Source organism: Pezoporus flaviventris, unplaced genomic scaffold (genome assembly GCF_033815535.1).
Source record: "Pezoporus flaviventris isolate CSIRO_AGI_PZ_B2104156 unplaced genomic scaffold, CSIRO_AGI_Pfla_v1 ptg000015l, whole genome shotgun sequence".
Lineage (NCBI taxonomy): Eukaryota > Metazoa > Chordata > Aves > Psittaciformes > Psittacidae > Pezoporus > Pezoporus flaviventris.
In genome coordinates this window covers 3,360,148-3,379,909 of record NW_026892563.1, presented here as the reverse complement: position 1 = coordinate 3,379,909, position 19,762 = coordinate 3,360,148, and the positions used below count along the sequence as shown (strand labels likewise).

General features: G+C 40.5%; 1 protein-coding gene across 7 annotated transcripts in view; it reads right to left on the bottom strand.

Moving 5' to 3' along the window:
* Position 1: 1 nt before the first annotated feature.
* Positions 2-19,762, bottom strand: part of CNKSR2 (connector enhancer of kinase suppressor of Ras 2) — a 214,763-nt gene continuing 195,002 nt past the window's right edge. For 6 of the 7 annotated variants that reach the window (XM_061453247.1, XM_061453249.1, XM_061453250.1 and 3 more), the window contains 2 exons: positions 5,973-6,169; positions 2-2,520 (listed from right to left, as the gene is read on the bottom strand). In XM_061453247.1, coding sequence (XP_061309231.1) covers positions 2,305-2,520; positions 5,973-6,169 — 413 coding nt within the window. In that variant the 3' untranslated portion in view covers positions 2-2,304. Of the gene's footprint in view, positions 2,521-5,972; positions 6,170-15,096; positions 17,313-19,762 lie in introns of those variants that run through there. The other variant, XM_061453254.1, reaches the window with a different exon arrangement.

The following is a 19,762-nucleotide window of genomic DNA, read 5'->3' as shown; positions in this document are numbered from 1 at the left end:
GTTCATTTAAAAGCTAAATTTATTGTACTTCATTTTACAGTGTTCCCTTTCTAGGCTGAGAGTTAATACAATAAAAATATATATAGAAGAACATTTAATAGTCTTAAAAGAAGGCAGCACAATGGAGAGGACACATGTTCTTTGTCACTAGACTAGCTTAAAAAACTTAATGTTTAATTTTCACCTTTAAAGCAATCAAGCTGACTTTACTAATGTAAAGTGCAGGCAGAATAGCTGTTGCATAGCAACAGATCTAAGTCTTCTGAGCTGCCTTGGTTTTGACAAGGAATCAACTACACAATGTGCATATACATCCATCAGATATAAAGAGGTTTTTTATATGAATATATTTACTTTTGGTCCAGTAAAACAATAGCAAGAGAATCTAAATGCTTGGAACAATAGCACAATCCATTTCAAGTCAAGCATTTTTAAAGAGAAATTTACAAAAAACCTCACAAATTTAATATACAAGTCAGTACCCATGCAGTAAATAAATGTTCAGTTTATACAAACAATAGTCTTCTAATGGTACAAATATTACACCGGATCCAGAATTCTATACAAACATTAATACATGATTTGTCATCCATATTGACTTGAATACAGGATTACTGAAAATGGGCTACAGAAAGGCCACTCTTCTGTACAATTGTGCAAAATCTGCAAAACATTTGCAATCCAAATGCAATAAAACAAAAAAAAAAAAAGAGAGGGAGAAAAGGAGAGAAAGGGGAGAATGAAGGAAAATGAGGGAGAGAAAGAGGAATAAAAAAAAAAGAAAGAAGGAGAGAGAAGGTAAATCTATCCATTCTTTCCTTCAACCCTTCATGGATGCCAGGAAATATCAGAGCTCATAAACTTTAAAGTACATTCACTAAGCTGTACAGGCAATAGTCTAAAGTTGGTTAAGAGTACAGCTTGCTGTAAAGAGTATAAAGGAGGCTTTTCCCTTTCACATGAGCATTATTAAATCATTGTGAGTTCTAATTTATGCAGCAAAATACTGAAAAGCAGCAGAAATATTTTGTCATGCTCTGATGACTTTTGAAAAACAAGCCCATAAAAAGTAAATACGTGATTTAAGATTTCCCTCCCACTTTCCTATTCCAGGCCTGTGCCTGGCTCTAAGGAGCTATTTCTACTCATATTCACTGGGTTGTCTCCAGCACATCTTGCATCTCATAGAAGTTTAAAACATTTTAATTGGCTTGTGAACTCATCAGAACCCAGAGGCATCACTTTCCCTTCAAAAGGAAACCAGAGGCTTTTTTACTCCTCACTTTTTCAGGTTCTCTGCTCAGCTCTGCTCCCATCACATATTTTCCCTTCATACAATACAGCCAAATTTCACAGCTCAGAAAACACATAGGAGACTGCATGAAAAATCGTATTCACTCCATTTCTATTGTGGGAATTTTCAAAGCCTCTCAGATTTGTAGCACTTCGTTGGGAACCTTTTTCACTGCTGCTTTTCTGGGCAAGAGAAATGCAGCTATCAAGGATGTTCAAAGTCTACTTATTCTCTTTTGAAAAATCTACACATTATACTGATACCTTCAGTACAAAAGCAGCATAAATGACAGTACCATGACTAATTTTTAAAAAAATCAACCAAATGTGGTTAAGAGACAACTAACACATAATTTGGTCTTCATTAGCATATAAACCAGCATCTCTTTGCCCTGATAGTAAATCTTAGCGGCAGGCTTTACAAAAGCACAAGGAAATAAGACCTAACATTTTGATACTTAAATTCCCTTCAATAATTTCTGTCTGCTGATTTTCACCCTTTTGTGTGTTTGACAAAACTGAAACACAAGCGCTGCATTACATTTTTTCCCTGTTACTTAAGAAAACTCCTAGAGTTTCTCATTAAATATAAAAATTAGTTTTCTTCCACCACCAAAATAGTACCTGCACTCCAAAAATGCAATGCAATACTGGAATTATATAATATAAAATATCATTGTAAAAGTAACCTTCGATAACAAAACCCTAGCTTGTGGAACTTCCTGCATGAAGGCCACAATCTTCCAAAAATGCTTTTAAATACTTTTCTTTAATAGCTAAAGATTATTTTTGTTATTTCACAGAAGGTAAACACAAGCAGAGCATTGGTAGCATATAAAATATACAAATCCTCATTAAAGATGTGGTACTGTTGACCATTGAAGGTTTACTTTACACAGCTGAGTAACATTAAAATATAATTTACTAGAACTCCCACATATTGATATAAAACCTACTTTACGCACTTAAGTAAAGGGCTGGAGTGTAGCAAATGGGCAAAAAGAGACACCTTTATACATGCGTTTCAATGTAAGAGTAAGTGTGCGCTAAGGAAGCTATAAGTGCATCAACCTCAGATGAGCCATTAACAGAGTCCCTCGGGGTGCTGCTTTGATAGATGTCCGTGAAGAGATCAAGGTACATTTGTTTCCATTCTTGAAAGTCTCTAGATGTCAAAGCTGGATTATCCAAAACTTTATCTATAATAGCTACTTCTCCTTCTCTGGCCTGCAAGAGAAAAAGAATAAGCAGAGTCAATGTGAGTGGCTGGTCAGTCTCATGGGTGGAAGGAGAGAATGGTGGGAGCAAACTCAAGCCACGGAGTCCCTAAAAGCAGGGAGATTATCTGACTGCTCTATAATGGCTCACAAAGAGAAGCCCTTCCTTCAGTGTGTCACACATCACCCTGCATGGCTAGGGCTTCTGTTGCCTTGTCCAGAATCCTCAGAAACATTCCTATTCCCCTTCCTCACCCCTTGTTCAGCTCAAGAAAAAGCAAGCCTTGTACTGTTTACTATTAGCTGCTTGCATTTCTCAGGATGGGTTTCACACAAAGAAGTGTCATCTGTTTACAATTCTTGATCAGCAAAAGAAGTACTCTGTGGGATGCAGACACATGGACTCTTGCCTGCCAGCAGAGCTACATCTTTTTTACTGGGCTTGTCATGGGGACATCTGAGGGTTACATTGCAAAGGCTTGTGCAAGGACCTCCAAGTTAATGATAAAACATCTTCATTAGAGATCCAGTGTATGTGATGGGCTGGCTGGCTGCAATCTTCTCCTCCCACTGTAGTGGCAAAGAGAAGGCAGAAAAGGATAAAATCTAATGTAGCTGCTGGTATCTCCTTAACCATCATCGAAGCAGGGGATGTGACTCTATCATAATCACTGGCCAGTGATTAGTTTATCAAGAGACAACAGGCAGCCAGTACAGATCAGATTAAGCCTCAGATATACTCATAGACACTTGTGGTTGTTGCAAGCAATGAAAGTTGGATGCAACAGACATAAGCCCTGGAAAGATAACATACAGGTTTCCAGTACTACTCCTCTGCATGGGAATGGTATGGTTGCCATCAATCTCCACTCTATCCTCTCTTCCAGACAGGTTTCACACTCCTCATTGCTAACTCACATTTTCCATGTCCATACTATAAGTACGTTAAATCTTTCTGGAAGAATGTTAAAGAGAAATATTAAACTGTCTCAGCCTATGCTGATGGGAGACAATGAGAAGGGTGAGAGATGTCACCCATAAGCAGTAGGTTGAGAGGTATTTTTCATGCTTTGCAAACAGTAGTAAATTAATGATATCCACTAGAATATTAATTTCCAGAAACAGAGGTGCAAGCTGAGAATGACCAGTGGGAATTGAACTATGGGGACTCCCAATTACCATATCTCTGCTTGAACTACCATAACATGCTTCTTGCAGATTGTGGCTAGTATCCACATCTCTGCAATACCAGCCCATACTTGCCGGTAGAAGAATGGTCACAGGAAGAGAGCAGAGGGTCATTTGTTAAGCACTTTGATAATGGGACAGAGAGCCTATGGATAACAAAAGCTAGAAGCATTTTGGAGGGCTGTCTCAGGCTACTATTAATGTGATAAAACTCCAGGAAAGTTCAGAACACCAACTCCAACAGGCCAGTGCAATTGGCTGCATTCACAAAGGAGAAATCAAAAGCACTGATAAAAAGAGAGAGTAACTGATTAGGTAACAGCAGTAGCTATGGGTACAGATGACTACCAGTAGTATGGTCCAAACAAGAATGGTGACAGGTTTAGAAAATACTGCTCATGGACAGAGAATGAACAAATTGTCTTTTCTTGGTCTAAAAGAAAGAAGTCCCAAGCATGAGAACAGGCATCTGATGGGTCAAGAGGTTGTGCTGGCTTTGGAATTCCCTGTGGGAAAGCAATTCCATTTGTAGGAAGCTACTGGCATAATGTAGCTCAGTTAATCAATAAATGCTAACTAGGAAGACAGGCGTGGCAGCAAGCTGCTGATACTGAACCACAGTTTTGGTGTGAGTAATCCCGCCATGTACAAAAGCACAGATACAGTGTGAACCTCCTGCCACCCTGACATGTCTGAGTACTTTGATTTTGTTTCAGTTTCACATGCTTGTAGAAATGTCGTGGTTTAAGCCCAGCCGGCAATACATAACCAGGCAGCTGTTAGCCCACTCCACCCCTTCCTCCCTCCCCTGCTCCCGGAGGGATGGGGGGGAGAATCAAAAGAATGTAACTCCCATGGGCTGAGATAAGAACAGTCCAGTAACTTAGGTATAACACAAATCACTGCTGCTACCACCAATAATAATAAAGATAGGGGAAATAATAAAGGAAGAGAATGCAACTGCTCACCACCCACCGACCAATACGCAGCCCAACCCAAGCAGTGATCTAGCCCTTCCAGGTAACTGCCCCCAGTTCCACATCCTGGACATGACATGCTGTGGTATGGAATACCTCTTTGGCTAGTTCAGGTCAGGTGTCCTGTCTCTGCTTCTTCCCAGCTTCCCCTCCTCCCTGGCAGAGCATGAGGCTCACAAAGTCCTTGGTCAGACTAAACATCAATGAGCAACAACTAAAAACAGTTATCAGTGTTATCAGTGCTGCTCCCAGGCTGAAAGTCAAAAACAGCACTGCACCAGCTACTAAAAAGGAGAAAAATGACTGCTACTGCTGAACCCAGGACAAGAAGTCATGTGGTAAGGCTGTGTATCTTGAGTTTTCTGCCAACCCCCAATCCTGTAAAGACTCACTCACCCACATGTAGCATTTGCCTTCAATGAGAGGATACAGTGCAGAAAGTTAAGCATGTGTAAGGTTTTTTCAGGATGGGAGCCCCACAGCATGAAAATAATATTGCTCAAATGCTTCTCTAGGTGATGGAGAACTGAATTAATTAATGTTGATAAAGCTCACTCTGATGAAAGTTGTTACAAAATCCACTGTCCAATTATCTAGTGTCTTAAAATGTGGTAATTTAATATAGTTAACAGGGTCCCTGGGGAAATCCAGCATATTGTTTGCTGAAATCTCTATCAGGACAGAATTGAAATTGCTGTAACAAACAAAAAAAGGCTGACAGGGAGGCTAAATGAGCTGTGGTACATTTAGAATAACCATAAAAATCTTAAAATCTGTCATCACCATTATCTATTTATTTAATCAATCCTACTAATTAAATACAATGATCCTATCACCTCACACAGAAAGCAAGCTCACAGTTTCCTCCTGGATAATCTCAGCAATCAGAAATTAATCAAGTGTTGCAAAAGGTACTGCTCCCTTCTGAAAGGCTGCCTTTGCTTAACTTTAGACTGAGGCAATTACGGAATGAATGGGTTCTGGTAAATGAAAATGTTCAGAGACAAAAAACGGATTAAGGTTTCCTCCCATAATTTGGTTTCAAATTCTGTTAAACTGTCTAGAGGAAGAGCAGCTGCTGAGATTTTATCTGCCCAGAAAAAAAAACTGATCCCACTCACTCTGACTGCTCTCCCAAGGCACATTCTTCTCTGCTAAGTGACCAGCTCTTTCCCATGTCTTCCTTGTTCTGCACACTAGGTTCAGCCTGGACTACAGCTGCGCACAATTAATCTCCAAATACAATGTGGTCTGATCCAACCCTGGGGCAGGATTTTTCCTCCCTCTTTTATCTCACCTTTAAAGTGCTTTTCAGAATTCGCAGCTGGTGCAGTTTTTCATTGACTACTGGATCGCTACATCTTTTTATAAAAGATTTCTTATACTCCAGCTTAGTGGAAATCCGGTGTTCTCCTAAAGGAGACAGGCTGGCCTGCTCCAAGGCTCTGTATAAATCTTGCAAGGAATCTGCTGTTTTTTCCTTTATAGTCTCAACTGTAATGAGAAAAAGAAGAAAAAATAAAAGGAAAAAATAGAGAAAAATCATTAATGTGATTAAATAAGATCTATCAAAAAAACCTCTGCAAAATGTTTAACAGGTTTAACTAGACCATAAGGAAGACATTTCACAACCTAAGTTGCAGAAAAAAGTGCTGTGATTGTAACTCCTCCTCTTGTTATTGCCTTCAGAAGAAAGGGAGAAAAAAACATTCAAGAATGTACAGTCAACCCACACAGAAAAAAGGAAAAAAAGAGAAATAGTGCAAGATGTAGTAATATTAAAGTAGCGTACTGGCAGAGATCTCATCTCTAGTACTGCAGTTAAATATGCTGGTGACTTTGTTGTTACAAGGAAAGGAAGCCCTGAAAGCATCCTGCTGAAGAAGGTGATCAGGGATTGGATCTTGGCCCGAGAGCGCTGATATGGCATTCAAGATTATATTTATAAAGGTGGCCTTAGAAGGACATGTCATTTCCTTCCTAGAAAAGTCCAGTTCTTTTTGCCTCCCATTTTTGATACTCAAGAGTGTTGTTTAATAGTCAGTAATGCTGTCACTTGTTTTCTTACTCTATTATCTGAAGGTTCACTAGCAGACTACAGACTTAATATAAGAGCACATTCATGGCAGTTTACCCAGCCTCACGGCAAACCAAACCAGAGCTGTTTGCATTATAGGTTTGTTTATTTATTTGTTTACTACAGGTTTAAAACTATTTATTCTAACTAACACCAGGAGCATTTTAAAGGAAAATTGAGCAAAGGCGGGGGATGAAATATTACTCTGATAGGAGCATTTGAAATGCTTCGTTTAGAAGGCATCAAAACATTTCAACTTCTCACACACCGTTTACCTCTGAAGAAACTGTTTGATGACTCTATACAAACTTGGGAAGTGCATGGAGCAGCTGAGTGGTGACCAGGAGTGGTGACCCTCTCACACCAACACCACTGTACCCAACACAGCTGGCCACTGCTTGTGCACAGCCGCCCAGCTCTCTTCAGAGCCCTTGGGACCCTTCTATCCAACTTGGCTTTCACAGTGGTGTATGTTTTCCTGCCCCAAGGTGCCTGTGTCCTCAGGATGCTTTCATGAAAGCTCTTGTAGGAAGGCTACAGCTGTTTGGTTTCAAGCACTACTTTTATTCTGTGAGTGACCGTGCACCAAGACATAGCCATCTCCATCCACTACACGAAAGGTTAGTACATGATAAAGTGCCCATATGTAGTGAACCTCAGTCTTCTCAGATATTCAGAGAGGGATTTTTTATCGAGCATCAACCTGGAGGTCAGCTAGTGTTTAGAAGTGACATTTCTAGGAGATACCCAAGGCAACTTCCCGTTGAAGCCCATACCATGCAATATAGCAACTACTCACCTCAGTATCAGGCAAGAACTCCAGAGACCCAAGTCTCTACATTCCATCACAAAAAGTGTTCGCATTTGTAGAGATATTTAGGCAATCAAAGAACTTTGCAGACAGCAACTAGTTTAGCTATATCTCTTACCAGTTTATCCCTTTACCTTTTCAGGAGGTAGCTGTTTTTAAAGCACTTCTTTTTAAGAGATATGGAAGTCAAGTAGGGTTTGAGGACTTTTATTGATGGAGGTGTTGTGGGCTTGTACAGAGCTCCCTAAATCCTCTCATCGTGTGCTACTTTGCTTGGGGAGCTGGGTTTATCACTGTAAGGGGCAGCCAGGACTTTAAAGAAATAGAAATGTGATAAATTTCTCTTTCTTGTGGATTTCTTATTAAACCATCTAATTAAAGGGCAAAAAAGTCAGTATCTAAATATTCAAGGATCAGTTAAAATCCTCCACAGTCTTGATTTCTATGCTTTCTTCAAAAGTCCATGCAGCTATGAGATCAGATGTTTGGGATCTATCCATCAGTTTATATTGCTGAATACTGAAGTCCGCCATTCTGACAGCTGGGGAATGGGAGTGATTTGCTAAATGGCAAAGGGGAAAAAAACCCACCTCTATCTGACACGAGTATTTTATATTTCTCTCTTACCCTTGTGCAAAGCAGGAAAGATCTTTTGTCCGTTATGCTCCCCAGCAGCATTGCCACATTGTATCCTCTGGGAATTAGTGGGATTAGTACAGGGACAAACTGCTGAAGAAGCAAGCCAGTGCTTTGGCTCCATGTCATCACTTTGCTAAGGTGATCTACAGCCTGGACCAGCAACCACACACCACATCCAGGCTTGCCATTGAAAACCCATGGCTTCCTCAACCACCAGAGGTCCTCAACATGGCAAAGGACCTGAATGACAGGCGCCTTTAATAAACCTGGAAGGCAGCATGGCCTGTGCAAGCTCAAATGCCAGGCTGGGGAGCTTGTGATGCCCTCCCTTTCTGCACCACTGGCCTGGCAATCTGCATGGCTGATGCTCCTCAGGGCTCATCTTCTTGGGCAGGCACCTAATGTGAGCCTCAGTGGGGCTGCAGACAGAGGATTTCTACCCTTGCTCCAAACGTGCTCTGAGGCTGCACGGGAAGAGGCACAGGACTACAGGGGAATGATGCAGGCAGGGTTAGTCAGCAGAGCACTGATGACAGGTCTTTGAAACGCATCAACACATCACCTCCACGCAGCTTGGGCTGCCTCCCCCAGGCTCTGTCACTGCCTCGGTACTGCAGCTGTGGAAGGTGTGTATAAAAGGAGCTGGGATTTCCTATAAAGGAAAGCGCAGGGAAGAAAAAGAGCAGGTCCCTTCCCTTAAATGTCTTGCTGGGGGTGGGGAAACTTAAACAGGGCACAATGCTGCCTTGTTCCACCCATGGCGGGGGAGAGGGCAGCAAGTGTCATGATAACACATCCCAAGCCCTTAATACTTTCCAGAGGAACACTGAAGGTGCTGGTACTGCTGCTCCCAATGGCTCTCAGTAGGCGGGAATGAGATTACACATGAATCTCCCCTCCCTCACCCTTCTGCTAAAGGCTTTGATTGATTTCCTGTAGGTGTTGGTGAAACCCTTGGCACTATAAAGCATCTGAGGTACTTGATTAGATGTACAGCTGAGCTCAAAATGTATTTTCTTTTTCTAAATTGATGGATTTGTATGTGAGTCATGCTACTACAGCAGGGCTGCCTCCTTAAGGAAGAGTAAGGCCTCAGGTACTGACTTGTTCAAGTAGAAAATGTGGCTTAATGGGATTTGCAGATGACCTCAGAACATCCTCTAATGCAGCAGGTTGTTTTTTACCCTCACTTGGCTGCTGAGTCATGGGTTGCATCTCTTTGTTTCTCTGAATACACTGTCAGGTATTTATTTTCACATACAACTAAAAAGGAGGGTCTCTTCTCTGAAGCAATAGGTTTATCCCCTTCCCCACCCAAGACTGAACAACTGTGTAACTCTGGACTACAAATAAAGATTCATAAACTGCAGCACACAAAATCTAAATGCAGAACTGTATCTTCCAAATGCACAGGTAATGAATTTTGTAACAGTGAAGCATCTGCTGTGTCTTCAAGTGAATGCAAAGCCATTTGCATTACATTCAGAATACATCAGTCTAGTAAATGGTGTGTTATTATTTTTCATTATTCTGCTTTCCACAAGGAAGAATTTCTGAACCTTTTGTACTTCGTCCTTGCTTCTTAAAATGGAGCAAATATTTGTACCCACCTTAATGTTTCCTCTGGAGAGAGAGATTGTGGGTGAAACTTTAAGAGGTCAGGAATGGTTTGGGTTGTTGGCATTTAGGAAAAACTGGTGAGGTTTCTTACACTGTGCTGTCATTTGTTGTTGAAAAGAACATAAGCTGAGCTCCACAATGTACTAAATGCAACCACCTCTTTGCTCCGTCAGGCTATTCATCTTTCCATTATTTCCCTCTTATAAACTAAAATCCTAAGAGCAATAAATAAGAACATCAGACACTCGAGTGAAAAGTGACTGGAGAGAAACAGTTATCACTGGGTATTTACATGGATCAAGAGATGATTGGTCCCTGTAAACTGGTGATTCAGGAAGATGGTACTGAAATAGGATCATGGAGAAGGTCACTGTTGCAAAGCCAGCTGTCTAACACATTTTCCTCTGGACACAAAGAATCTCTAGGCACACATTTCTCAAAAATGTGCTTTAAGTATATGGAATAACATCTGGTAATTTTCAGTAGAGGTTCTTGCACTTCGGCGACTCACTCTCCCTGTAAAAGCTTGAGCCACCAGAAGCTTGCATGGTTTTCCTCTTTCAGTGAGGCACCAGAGGAACCTGGGGCCACGAATGCATACAACTGCCCATACAAGGATAGTACAACTCAGCCAATCATAAATTTTGTCACCCACTGTGCTGACAAGGACAGATTTTTCAAAGGTTACGGCTCTCCTTTGAGTCCACCTTGTGCTTTGCCAGTGCCTACTAACACCACCCAGGCTCATCCCATTGTCTTTAGACTTCTTTCCCTGACTGATGGACACTGCTGATGGCATTCTCCGTTTTCCAGCTATCCTCTTTGCTACCTTTACAGCTTAGTGATGTGCTTTCCTTCGCTGCGCAACTCCCTCTCATGCACGCCCACTGCTCTAGTTGCGATTAGCCCTGCATTTGAATGAAATTACACCCTCTGCAAATCCTGAGAAAGCCAAACTGCTGCGAAGTCTGCGACAGAGCGAGAACAAGGCACAGTCAGACTGAAACCCCCTGGCTCCACTGAAATGTTAACTCCCATTTCCATTCCTTCTTGTGAGCTCACTCTGGCAGAGGAACCAGCTCAGCTCAGCTTTCTCAGGATCTTAAGGAGGCAGTTTTTTGCTAGAATACATCACTAATTATGTGATTACACAGCTGCCATGTTATTCCCCCCATACAAATTCCAAAGATTTTCTTCCAATTTGAATTACAACTTACTGCTTCCCTTTCATATAGGGGAGGCCTCTACCTGAAGCCTCCCCAGACTTTCTGTGAGTGTTAGTAAATGTTCCACCAAAACAGAGATCATCCCTGGCCTTTAGAAAATGGTTTCAAACTAGATGAAACAGGCCCTGATGCATGAATCTCTGGGTGCTTTGTTTTGATTTTTCTTTGCCTTCTTGACTCTGACGCACATATGTTGGGAACAGAGAAGCTTACCTACCACAGGCTAACTAATAAGTGATATAATCCCAGGACCAACCAAAGGGTTTTTGTAATCTTCTTATGCCACAGCATGTTGATTATGCCATGTCTAACTAAGAGGTCTATCAAATCCCACCTGGTTCTGCAATGGTTTTACAGGTAGGTAGTGCAACAGACTTATGTCTGCTGATCCCTTAGGAAGGGGAGGCCCCCTGCATCAAACTATCAAGCTCCAGTTCCAGCTATCTGCTGGCCCAAGTGTGCTAATAGGCAGGTAGGAGCAGGGAGTGTAACATAGCCACAGGGTCCCAACCCAAGAGACCAGTTAGGAGGAAGACAGAAGAGATCTCCTTATATTTAAAGTTAAAAAGCAGAAGGATCAATATGGGTTTTAGGTGTGTTGGAGGGGAAGGGAGAGAAGAAATTTTCCAAAGAAGGATGTGCAAGGCTTAAATCCGTCTTTGCTGCTGTTTGGGTTAATCATTAGAGTTCAACTGCACAAGAGGGAGAGATACCCAAATGCTTAGGACGCAAACAACCAGGAATTACAGTCATTTTTTAAACTATTTGGATGGATGTCAGGCAGATTAAACTAGGTATTTCCTTTCCTCCCAGATTACAAACTAAAAGGAATGAAATGGTGAAATCAATGAAAGGATTACAATTACAAGGAGATCGTGTCTGCACAGCTGCGTGCTGCATATGAGATCACCCCTGCACAGGTATGGGGGAGCCATGGTGACATGGAAAGTCAGTTTTTGGTAGGAAAATGATACAAGTCACATCCCTCATTACTGACAAAAAGAAGAAGTAACAGTATTTAACCCTGGCAGGAAGTGCAATGAGATGAAGTTCAGGTCTACATGGAAGACAGCTGCTAATCAACTGCTCTGTGTAATACAGAACAGATTTTCCTGTTAAAGCATAAACAGAAACCTGTGTCATCTCCTATGCCACATTAAAATCAAGGCCTGACTGGGATTGTGAGTATGCCTGTGCATGTATAGCCATACACACCTGTGCATATTACATGTATCTATATACTTGTATATATAATGCTTTCCACAACTGATGAAGAGTTTAAGCAAGCTGAAGAAAAGCTGTTGGCTTCTTGTGCAATGTCTGGCCTTTGCAACCCTTTTCTCTTTATTCTTTCTCTTTACCTGCCCTTTTTTTGATTTGTGTAATCCTCCGTCCTGATTGGCCCCATGTATCTGCAAGTGCAGGATTTTTCCCAAAGACTTGAATCAAGGAAGGGAGAAGCAGTGTTTAAAAACAAGCTTTCACCCATGTGTTTGGTGAAACATTAGTGAAGGAGGATCAGAGAACATGTATTAATTTATATGGTATAAAACCATCCTTTCTTCTAAAGCAGAAGTATTTTTGGGTTACCAGGATAGTTGTACATGTACATGTAAATGTATATGAAAACCTCCAGGCAAAAAAAGATATTTCCCAGAAAGGGTGTTCACTGAAATGGTGAACACAACAGAACTCAGCAATATGCTGGAGTTTTCCACTCAACGATACGAGGCTGCCTTGCCTCTCACATATATGAGCATAAATTGGTTTCTTGAAATAAAGTGAACTGTGCAGGAAAGTGGAAAAGTCATCTCCCATATGACAGATTTCTGAAGGCATTTCAGATGTTTTCCACTGTTTGAACCAAGTTCAATCAGAAGCAGTTAGGTACCCATAACCACTTTTAGAAGATCCAACCCTAGCCTTTGTAAGGCCTGGGAGATGCTAAATTTTTGCTGTGACAGCAAGATCTAATTCTATTTGTGAACTATTTATGGCACTAGTGTTTTTTTTTTCCTTGGATCAGTAGATCCCTGCAAAACTCTTTTCCTCTGAGGTCACCCTTCTGGTGATATTCGAATGGCAAGCCTTGCGAGCCACTGCTGCCACAGACTGCAGTTTGTGAGGCAGCAGGTGGGAGCATGTTCAACCTCCTGGCTTCATGGGACACCTGTGCTGGTCTTACTAGAAGTCTCACACCCAGAGGCAATCACCTCTTTTCAGCTTTCCTTGCAACTGGAATTGCTTAGTAAAACCAGCTGACACTAAACTTGGCATTAAAAAAAATAATCAGTCCTCCAGGTTTCTCCCTGCAGACCTGTGTTGCTGTGCTGACAGCAACATTTAGGCATTTTCAGCATCCACTTAGGAATGAAGTTCAGGTGCCAGCAAATAGGTTAATATGTTAGTGAGAAGGGAAAACACAGGCAGAGGGAATAATTAGCTTGCTCTGTTCGTGCTGCCTCTTGACAGCTCTTACACACCTCGAATGAGCACCAGGAGAAGCTCCTCATTTGCTCCCAGCCCTGCTGTTTCATGAGCTTATACTGGTGGGCCGTGATTTCAGAGAGAGCATAAGAAGAAAGAGGAAATAACTCCAAAGCTTCCCAAAGTAACAAGGAACTCTGATCAGTGGCAGAGCTTTTTGGCAGCAGTGTTATCCTTTGGTATTTGGACACAGTACTCTACTCATTAAGTTGCCTCAGAAAGCATCAGTTTAACCTCGATCTGCTGAACTGATTTTAGTGGCTCCCTGGGAGAATTTTAACATGATGAAATAGAGAGTTTGACATTTTTCTGTGCCACACATCGATATAAGTGCTGTTTAATTTTACCACAAGCTACCGATGTTGAAGTGAAATAAACAGAGCAATTACATTTTGATGGTACGCTTCCCCTCAGTTCTCACAGTTCAGAAACAATGAAAAACTTGTCTTTATGAGGTAAACCAGTAGCTGAAGCAAACTGGGTAAACCACTACATGTTTGGGGATGCTTGTGACTTTAAACAGGATGAGGATGTCCCTATGGATACACCTCACAAGGGATACATGGAAGCAATTACTCCTTCAGGAAAATACTTTTTTTTTCACAAACCTAAGCTGTTACAGCACATGATGGTGTGAAAAGTTAAATGACAAATGATACGGGCACAGTGACATTACTCACCAGTCAGAATCAAGCCACAGTCATGCTTGCACAACAGCAATGCCTGTCAAGGTTTATGGGCTTGATACCTGAAACAAAGCCTGAATGGAAGAGGTATGCATTTCTGGTGAGCAACACTATTCCTGGTAAGAAACACCCACTGAGAAAATGAACTCTACTTTGGGCTGCATCACAAGTTTGCTTATTTATATGGAAATGTAGCACCGACAGTGAAACACTTGCATCACTTAGGAATTGAAATCCTACTTTCAACGTGAAAGAAACACAGCAAATCAGTCTGGGTGGGGGCCAGCTCTCTTAGTTACCTCTGTAATGCACCACAGTCTGTTGGGGAGGCACCTCCTGAGGCATTTATGAAAGGGGCCTGAAATATTTCTAAAAATGTTATCTCAGAAGAAGTCATATTTATTCAGATATTCAGATTTCTCATTGGATTTATAATTGCACATCATGATAGCTGCACTGATTAGATTCCAGACTAATTAATCTGCACTCTGATTTACATGTTATTTACGTAGGGCATGACACTGCCTAATACAAAGCACCCCTTGTCAGCTGCTGAATGCCCATCACACCACCACGGTCTGTAAGCACCACACAGAGTTCAAATTACCTTTGAGAACCAGAGCTATTACTGTGATGAGAAACAGGCAATACCATGTGGCTTCTCTAGGCATTGCTCATGTCATCAGATGTCATCACGAACTTGTGAACACGTATACACCTTAACATAAGGATGTCTCTCATAACTGACGTCATCACCCAGGAAAGGTCTGTTCCCCATCCACTGGGCAGAATGTGTTTGCACACAAAAGAAACAAGAGAAAGGAAATAAACATCAGCCCTGACAGACGATGGTTACGCAAAGGCAAAACTGAAAATTTGGTGGCTTATTTCCTTTATTAAGCCCAAAATAACACCTTTAAAAAATCCTGACTTCATGAATAAATCAAATGCTTTCATTAAAGAAACATTTACTGCCATTTTCTATACTTTATTTTAAGGCATACAGAAAATATTTAACAAATGTGTATGCAATTAAATGCTAGGGACTGCTAATTACACCCCTTCTGAATGCCTCTGCAAAACAAAGATACTCAGTACAATATGTTAGAAAGCATGGGGAAAAGAAAGAGAGGAAGCTGAAGACAATCTAATTCATATTAGCACAGATATATGCTGGCCTTTGGCTACGAGCAGCAAATAAGCCAACGGTATAACCTCAAATGGCAGCCAAAGGACATTTTTGAGTCACATCTTTGCTTCTGCTTCTCTAATTCATTTCCAAAACATTTCACCTCTAACTAATTATGGAATTTAATGACAGAATGTAAAGGACTGGCTGGGGTTGCAGGCCATTCCAACAAGGCTTTAATGGCATATCCTTCAGGTTGCAGAATCTATGTACTTAGCAGTGATTTATCAGACCTGGCAGAAGCAGGTACTTCAAAGGCAACCTTATATAAAAAATAAATTCTGCCTTTGCCAAGCACTGGAAAGAGCACTAAATTAAATTTTAAAATCAATTCCTACAGACAAGAGAGTCATAAAAACTCAGTGGGTTTGTCTATTTGGCCAACAGGCAAAAATTTATGACAGTATAGTTTTGTAATTAATAGTAGCAATACAGTGTATGTTTTTGATCAGAAAAAATTAAAGATGCCAAAACAACATTGCTAAATATTTAGGTTGATTTGTGACAGTCCCATTGAGCAGAAATACAAAACATGCATTTTGATGAATTTCCAGCTAGTTTGTCATACTATACTTTTTATTTTTCAAAAAAGAATATTAAAACTATTATAAGCTTTTGTCACCTGCTGTAAGGCAGAATGATGTAATTTTATTCACTGCACATTTCCTGTTTGTGAGGCAAAAAAGCATAATTTACTTCTTTATAAAAGGGAAATATATATAACTATATATATATAATTTTATTGGTATTAACATAATGCAATACCATACATTGAGCAAACAGAAAGAAAACATTTCAAAATACATTTTTTAAAAGTATCTCCCCGTAAGATAGTATGAAATATCAAGTAATTAGCATTAACATTATTACAATACACCCTTAGCCAAATATATTAAGGAAAATCCACATTCTAATCACAGAGATAGAGGCAAACATCAACCCATAGGGGACCCGGAACATAATGATAAATACAATATCTGAATCTACTTCGAGTGACATCCAGACAAATACTGGCCCCAAAACAGCCCTCTGGAGTCTCGGTGTTATACAGAGAATACTTTGTGCCTGGTTGGCCAGGCAGCATCACTCACATGTTTAAGTCCTAGAAGATAAAGAGGAACTGAAGAGTTTATCTGCAGAGTCTAATAAATCTCAGCGCGAGGTATCTTCTCCGTCATGATCCCAGTGTACCCTCTGGTAATTCGTTACAAATCATTAGATAAATGGAAATCTCTGAAATGTCTATACATACCTCCACTTGACAGAATACACTTAGTTTAGCATGACAAAGTAAAGTGATTTCCTTCACTAACGTGAAGCTCGCTTTAATGCTGCATGACTCTGCCTAGTTGGCCTGAACAGGTTCACTGGAGTTCAGTACAAGCAACAGGATTTTACAGTTACCATGGCTGAATCTCTCTTTAATTCCTCGAAGTCTGCAGAACAAAACTGAGTGACATCAAAGCCCTTCCCCTGCCAAGACCCTCTTCCCCTTCCGTTCTCCCATGCCGGGGGGTGGGGGGTGTGTGTGTAATATTTTCTGCAAATGTGCTCCATGTAGACTGGATCTGACTTTGTGCCTAGTCCCATTGTGGAAAGGGTGCATTCTTCAAAAGACTGGCCATGCCCTTTGACACCTTCCTGGAGGCCTCATATCCAGGCATGTGGTTGTCTATGCTTTAACAGGTCTGTTCTCTGTTATAAACATCAAAGTTATTCAGGAAGAACTGACTTTCTGAACGGAGGCCATTAGGTTGCTTGCAAGAGGCTGAAGTTGAGTCTCCGCCGTGCCAATTCTCTAATGATAAGTTTATCAACCTTTGAGTCCAATCGGTTCAGTGCCAAGAGAAGTGGATCCCATTTGACATGGAGAGGTGCTATCAACTCTCGCAGTGTATTAGCCTAATATGATAAAGCAGTGTTACAATATGTTGAAAGAACTGTGATGTGCCATTATTTCCATATCATATTAGTATATTAGAAATACTATCATGCAAACAAGAGCAAATAGCAAATCTGGCATACAGTAGCAGCACTACAGAGCTTTTCTAATCTGCATGCAGCTATGCTTATGAAGACAGAGACATGGCACTGTTCTGTTGTTACAGTTGCTCCATTAAAATATCCATCCCTGATGCAAAAGAAGTATTTAGGGCAGAAAGTTGTATATTCTCTTTGTGGATATGCTTTCAAAAAAGAAGAAAAACCCAAACAAAACAACAGAACAAAGACCAATTAAAAAAAACCAAAGAAACCACAAATAAAACAAGAGAACAATTCACATCCTAAACAATTTGGATTGATTTCCTCCATGTTGAAGAGACATTAGCTCATTTGTTAGCACTGGAAAAGGGTCACATGAACGAGAAGAAAGGAAGCAAACAATGTGCCCCAAATCCACCAAACGTGCTACAAACACAGAAAAATATCCTGCTGGCAACTTTTTCATGAACTAGGACAAGAGATGGCATAAAAAAAATCTGGTTCCTCTTGTTATCCTAGCTGACAATCCAGCATTGTGCAACATTGGGTGAAGGGTAAGATACAGAGCTAGGAAATCACGTGATTGTGAAACCACACTGACATTACATTCATCCAAAAGCTAGGCCTTGAGAACTTGAGAAGCTTTGTGGACCTGTGTTATCAAAGAAAAGAGAAAGAAAGAGTGGAATAAACAGCATACATCTAAGTTGTTTACTTAGAGTTTCTGGGTGGCTATGCAGCCTCTGCACTGGCAGTTTCAAAAGCCCAGCTGCTCCCAGTACGTACCCTATACTATTGTCTACGACACTTATTTGTTATAAAAAATGAAACTACATGGATTTTGAAATCCGTTGTGGCTTTAGATCTCAGATATGAAAAGGTGGGGAGAGTTTTGTTATTAAAAAAACCCCAAACACTTTGGGAAAGAGTTCAACTGTGCAGAATATACATCTGCACCAATTCAATCCAATTTAAAAGGTGAGATTTTTTTTAACCCTTGTTAAGGAGACTTTTTTTTTCTTTTTTTCCCCTAAAGACAGGATGAAAAAGGAAGGAAAATATCAAGTGTTGCCAGTTTTACTCTTCAACATGTCACAAAAGGTCTGGAAAGCAGAAGTACTGTCTCAGTGACAGAAGGCACAAGGTGGAAAGAATCCCAGATGGAAAGATCGGTGCCATTTACTCCACCCACGGCAGCAATAGGAAAATGAGTTTCCAGAGAGGCAGGGGGTGAGCAATGCTATATGGAACTCAAACCGAGTTCAGGCTTTGCTCCACTGCTGAGATTTCCCGGCGACTCTGTGCGTCAACAGGGAGAGGAAGAAGAAGGGAAAGGAAAACAGTTTATATAACTAAATCCTAAGTATAGCAGTTGAAAGAAGCTTTCATATAACTTCTTGTTTAAAATAAGGAACATTTGATTCTACAACCAAAATGAAAAATAAAAAAAAAGCAACCTCCCCCCCCCCCCAAAAAAAAAACAACAACAAAAAACTAGCCAAAAAAAAAACAACAAACCCACACCAAAACCAAACCCCTGACAAACAGAAGGCCAAACCAGCACATTTCAGGACTCATGGGGTTGAGGGAAGGGGGGCTTAGTAGACTGAATAAGGGAATGTTTTTCACACTTCATCCTGTTTTATACTACAGTCACAGCATTTATAAGAAGAGTCTTGGATTTGTTTGGAAAAAGGCACTAAGTGAAAGAGCATACTGCTGCCTTCTAGCTATCACTTCTCAAGCTTGTTGTCTCTTGGTTGTTATTAATGTAACTTTATCTCCAAAAATTCAGGAAGTTTGGTTTCAAAGGTCAGGCTTTGGTGAAAATAAAGGTCCCTCTTCATGAAACAAGGTGGCTACGAAATAAGGAAGGGTTATTGAAGATAAGGCAAGGGTATTATCTAGCAGACGTCTAGACCCAGTTCTTCCGCATGCCCTGCCAAAGCATGGTACCTAAATTATGTATGTAAAATCCAACTAGATTTTGGATTAGAAGATGACTATTCCTGAAAAAAACCCTTTCTAATTAGACACACTTTTGAAAAGGCTATTCAGTAATAGGCCTCTCATCAAACACTGGTAAATCTTTACTGTCCCAGCTTGGATTAGTCACAATTTGCATGAACACCTTTTATTATGGCCTCTTAAAGATAAGTGTTAGTGTACACTGTCCTATTTATCTGAAAGTGAATATAATTAACAGGCATTTGAGGAGGCTTTTCTAAATAGATCTTATCATTATTTTACTGTACCACTCTTACTGATAATGAGTACTGTACAGTATTTCCTATTAGTGTAGATGCACTACACTACTAAACTAGAATTTAGAAATTCTGCTTTTTGGTAGTAAAATCATTTTTTTCTTA